The 4,438-nt window shown below is 44.7% G+C and overlaps 1 protein-coding gene across 1 annotated transcript; it reads left to right on the plus strand.

The window, feature by feature from the left end:
* The first annotated feature begins 1,363 nt into the window (after nt 1-1,363).
* LOC106306094 (subtilisin-like protease SBT1.7) lies at nt 1,364-4,043 on the plus strand. The gene is made up of 2 exons (XM_013742563.1): nt 1,364-2,984; nt 3,125-4,043. The coding sequence occupies exons 1-2, from the start codon at nt 1,364-1,366 to the stop codon at nt 3,787-3,789; spliced, it is 2,286 nt and encodes a 761-aa protein (XP_013598017.1). The 3' UTR covers nt 3,790-4,043.
* The last annotated feature ends 395 nt before the right edge of the window (nt 4,044-4,438 follow it).

A 4,438-nucleotide genomic window follows, 5' to 3' on the forward strand; every position in this document is an offset into this window, starting at 1 on the left:
GCCGAGAGCTTGTGTGGTTGAGGAACATGACCGGCCATATCTTAAAAGAGAGTGGCCTGGCCGTGGGAAAGGAAAAAGAAGAGCCAACGATCATCTATAAGGATAATGCAGCTTGCATAGCTCAGCTCAAAGATGGATACATTAAGGGAGATAGAACGAAACACATCTTGCCCAAATTCTTTTTCACCCACGACCTGCAGAAGGCTAAAGAAGTTGAAGTGGTTCAAGTTCGGTCCAGTGACAATTCGGCCGACCTCTTCACCAAGTCTCTGCCAACCTCAACGTTCAGGAAGCTGGTTCATCAGATAGGTATGCGCCAGTTGAAGGATCTTCAGTGATGCCTTCATATGGGGGAGTGTCACATGTGTTGTACTCTTTTTCCTATCTACGGTTTCCATTTTTTACCACCTTGGGTTTTTGGTTTTCCTAGAGAGGTTTTAATGAGGCAACGTCGTGCATGATACAAACCCATATGGTTATAGCATCCAAGGGGGAGTGTTATAAATCATGGAGTGGATTGCTATTAACCAAGACCAGAAGAGAAGGCCCATCAGCCTTGTCTAGGCCCAACCGCGGCCGTGATCAAGAGGAGAGAGAGACGGTCGGTTTAGACCGTCTTAGGATTAGGACGTTTTCCTTTTCTCTGTTTTAGTAGTTTTCCTATTTTTTGTTGTATTAGGTTTTGGATAATTTCTTTTTATCTATACTTTGTAATTCCTATATAAAGGAACCTCTATTGATCATTAATAATACAGAAGAATTCTCCATTTTTTTACAATATTGATGACTATTTTAACATTTTTGAGTTTTGATCTTTATAGTTATAACCTGACAAATCTATTTTGGTTTTAGTTATGGGATTTTAATGTTGTTTTGTTATGTTTTATCAAGTTTTTTCGGTTCTGAAAAAAAAAGTGTCATCGTCTTGACTGTTTTTGTTAAATGTATTGATTGTTGATCTATCTTTGTAATTTTCTTGAAAACGCTGTATTCTTAATTTTCAAAACTCTTTAGAAAGAAAAAACTTGGAGTGCGTAAATTGTGATATTAATATGCTAATTTAAAGAAAATAAAATAAAGAAAAAAGAAACGAAAAGAACGTTGAGAAGACCAATAAAGAAAGGATGGGCCCAATAAAACAGAGGCAATGAGTAGCCTTTAACACGTATCGTGTCTCCAGCTGTTCCCCCACACTCTTTCGAAAAACGCACCGACGATGGCATTTCCGTCATTATTCTAACGGTCACACGACCCCAACGTGGCTCGCTTTTTCCTATTATTTTAAAAATTCCCAAACACTCCTTTCTCCTTGTTATATTTCATTCTCTTCTCTAGACTCTCTTTCTCTATACAGTCAGTCATCATGGCTTCTCCCATTACCATCACACTCATCTTCCTGTTCCTCCTTTATTCAGCAGAAGCCAAGCGCACCTACATCGTCCGCGTTAAACACTCGGATAAACCGGAATCTTTCTCAACTCACCACGATTGGTACACTTGGCAACTTCAATCTATCTCCACTGATCCACAGTCACAAACGGAATCTGAATCCCCTCTTCTCTACACGTACAAAACCTCCTTCAATGGCTTCTCCGCTTTCCTGGACACCGAGGAAGCCGAATCCCTCCTCAGGTCCGACTCAATCCTGGATGTGTTCGAAGATCCTGTGTACACGCTTGACACGACACGAACTCCGGAGTTCCTGGGTCTCAAATCCGAGTTTGGGGTTGCTTCAGGGTACAGTGGCCACGCTTCTAACGGTGTGATAATTGGAGTCTTAGATACTGGTGTGTGGCCTGAATCCAAGAGTTATGACGATTACGGGATGCCAGAGATTCCGTCCAAGTGGAAAGGAGAGTGTGAATCTGGACCCGACTTCGATTCGAAGTTGTGTAACAAGAAGCTGATCGGAGCTAGAAGCTTCTCCAAAGGCTTTCAGATGTCTTCAGGCGGCGGCGGTTTCTCGACCAAACGTGAGTCTGTTTCTCCCCGTGACGTCGACGGACATGGAACTCATACTTCCAGTACAGCCGCTGGATCCGCCGTTACAAACGCCAGTTTCCTCGGTTACGCCGCCGGTACGGCGAGAGGGATGGCTACGGGTGCTCGTGTGGCCACTTACAAGGTCTGTTGGAGTAGCGGCTGTTTCGGATCTGACATCCTCGCCGCCATGGATCGAGCCATTCTAGACGGCGTCGATGTGCTTTCTCTCTCCCTCGGCGGCGGATCAGCTCCTTACTACCGTGATACCATCGCGATTGGATCCTTTTCCGCTATGGAGAAAGGCGTCTTCGTCTCTTGCTCAGCCGGAAACAGCGGTCCCACTAGATCTTCAGTCGCCAACGTCGCGCCGTGGGTCATGACTGTCGGAGCCGGAACTCTAGATCGTGACTTCCCGGCTTACGCGAATCTCGGGAACGGGAAACGCCTCGTCGGAGTTTCGCTTTACAGCGGAGAAGGGATGGGGACGAAACCGCTGGAATTGGTTTACAACAAAGGGAACAGCAGCTCCAGTAATCTCTGCCTCCCTGGCTCCCTCGAACCCACCACCGTGCGTGGCAAAATCGTGGTCTGTGACAGAGGAGTGAACGCTCGTGTTGAGAAAGGAGCTGTTGTCAGAGACGCTGGAGGTTTGGGGATGATAATGGCCAACACTGCGGCGAGTGGTGAGGAGCTTGTTGCCGATAGTCATTTGCTTCCGGCGATTGCTGTGGGGAAGAAGACAGGTGATCTCCTCAGAGAATACATCAAATCGGATTCGAATCCAACCTCTCTTCTTGTATTTAAAGGAACGGTTCTTGATGTTCATCCTTCTCCTGTGGTTGCTGCGTTTAGCTCTAGAGGTCCAAACACTGTAACTCCAGAGATCTTGAAACCTGACGTCATTGGTCCTGGAGTTAACATTTTGGCTGGTTGGTCTGATGCTATTGGTCCTACTGGTCTTGACAAGGACTCGAGGAGGACCCAGTTCAACATCATGTCAGGTACTTCACGGCCTTTTGCGTTTCAATTACTGATTATCTATATGGTCATGAAGAAAAGATCATACATGATTATTATAACATATTTTATTTTGGAAATTTATTTTGTTTTTTAACATGGAAAGGGTTTTGATGTTTGTTAGGTACGTCCATGTCATGCCCACACATCAGTGGTTTAGCCGGTCTTTTGAAAGCAGCTCACCCTGAGTGGAGTCCAAGCGCCATCAAGTCAGCGCTCATGACCACAGCTTACAATCTTGACAACACCAACTCTCCTCTCCGTGATGCTGCAGATAACAGCCTCTCCAACCCACACGCTCACGGCTCGGGCCACGTAGATCCTCAAAAGGCTCTCTCGCCGGGTCTTGTCTACGACATCTCCACTGAGGAGTACATCAGGTTCTTGTGCTCTCTCGACTACACAGTAGATCACATTGTGGCGATTGTGAAGCGACCAAGCGTTAACTGCTCGAACAAGTTCTCTAATCCTGGGCAGCTCAACTACCCAAGTTTCTCGGTTTTGTTTGGTGGCAAAAGGGTTGTGCGGTACACCAGGGAGGTAACCAACGTGGGTGCAGCCAACTCGGTTTACAAGGTGGTGGTTAATGGAGCACCTAGTGTTGGGATATCGGTTAAACCATCGAAGCTTGCGTTCAGAAGTGTGGGAGAGAAGAAGAGGTACACTGTCACGTTTGTAAGCAAAAAGGGAGTGAGTTTGACGAACAAGGCTGAGTTTGGATCCATCACTTGGAGCAATCCGCAACACCAAGTAAGAAGTCCCGTGGCATTCTCATGGAACCGGTTTTGATTACAAAACACACAAATCTAACATCCCTAGCGATGTTTTCTGTTTTTAAGTTTAATTACTGTTGGGGGAGATTTCAGTTCCTAAAATTGGCTGGGTTCTGCTAAACAAAAACACATCCCGAGCCATAAGCAATGTGAATCGTTCATGTTTTGTTTGATTTAGTTTGAGTGTATTGTGGGATGGGTAGAAGAAGAAAATGTTGTCAAGGAAAAGAACGTTGATCTTGTTATAAAAAGAACTGGAATTTTATTATATCGCAGGAATTTAAATAAAGCAAAATTTTATACCCGTACGAAGGAGATAATACTGATAAGAAGAGAGGATGTGTTATTGAAGGAGAAGGATGGTGTGTTTACAAACGAACGCAAACGTTCGTATATATAGAAATAAATTTACTATGCAAATAGTGCAGCGGGCTCTACATCCTTTTATATTTTCAACATATACGGCTGCTTTATTTGACTTTCATAACACTCCCCTTGGGGATCGGTGTCACTATCCATTCTCGCTTAACGTCTTTGTTGCCTCGTTAAAAACCTTTCCAGGAAAACCCTATGGGAAAAACCATAGTAAGGTAAAAAGAGTACAACTACGTAAGCTCCCCCTCGAATGAGCAGTCATAGATCCTTCTGATGACGCATTCCAATGT

This window comes from Brassica oleracea, chromosome C7 (genome assembly GCF_000695525.1).
Source record: "Brassica oleracea var. oleracea cultivar TO1000 chromosome C7, BOL, whole genome shotgun sequence".
Lineage (NCBI taxonomy): Eukaryota > Viridiplantae > Streptophyta > Magnoliopsida > Brassicales > Brassicaceae > Brassica > Brassica oleracea.

What these genes read in the sequence shown, in the direction of transcription:
- LOC106306094 (XM_013742563.1), top strand. Translation starts at nt 1,364, where the DNA reads ATGGCTTCTCCCATTACCATCACACTCATCTTCCTGTTCCTCCTTTAT. An exon ending in CCAGTTCAACATCATGTCAG is followed by an intron (nt 2,985 to 3,124) that starts GTACTTCACGGC and finishes GATGTTTGTTAG; the next exon opens with GTACGTCCATGTCATGCCCA.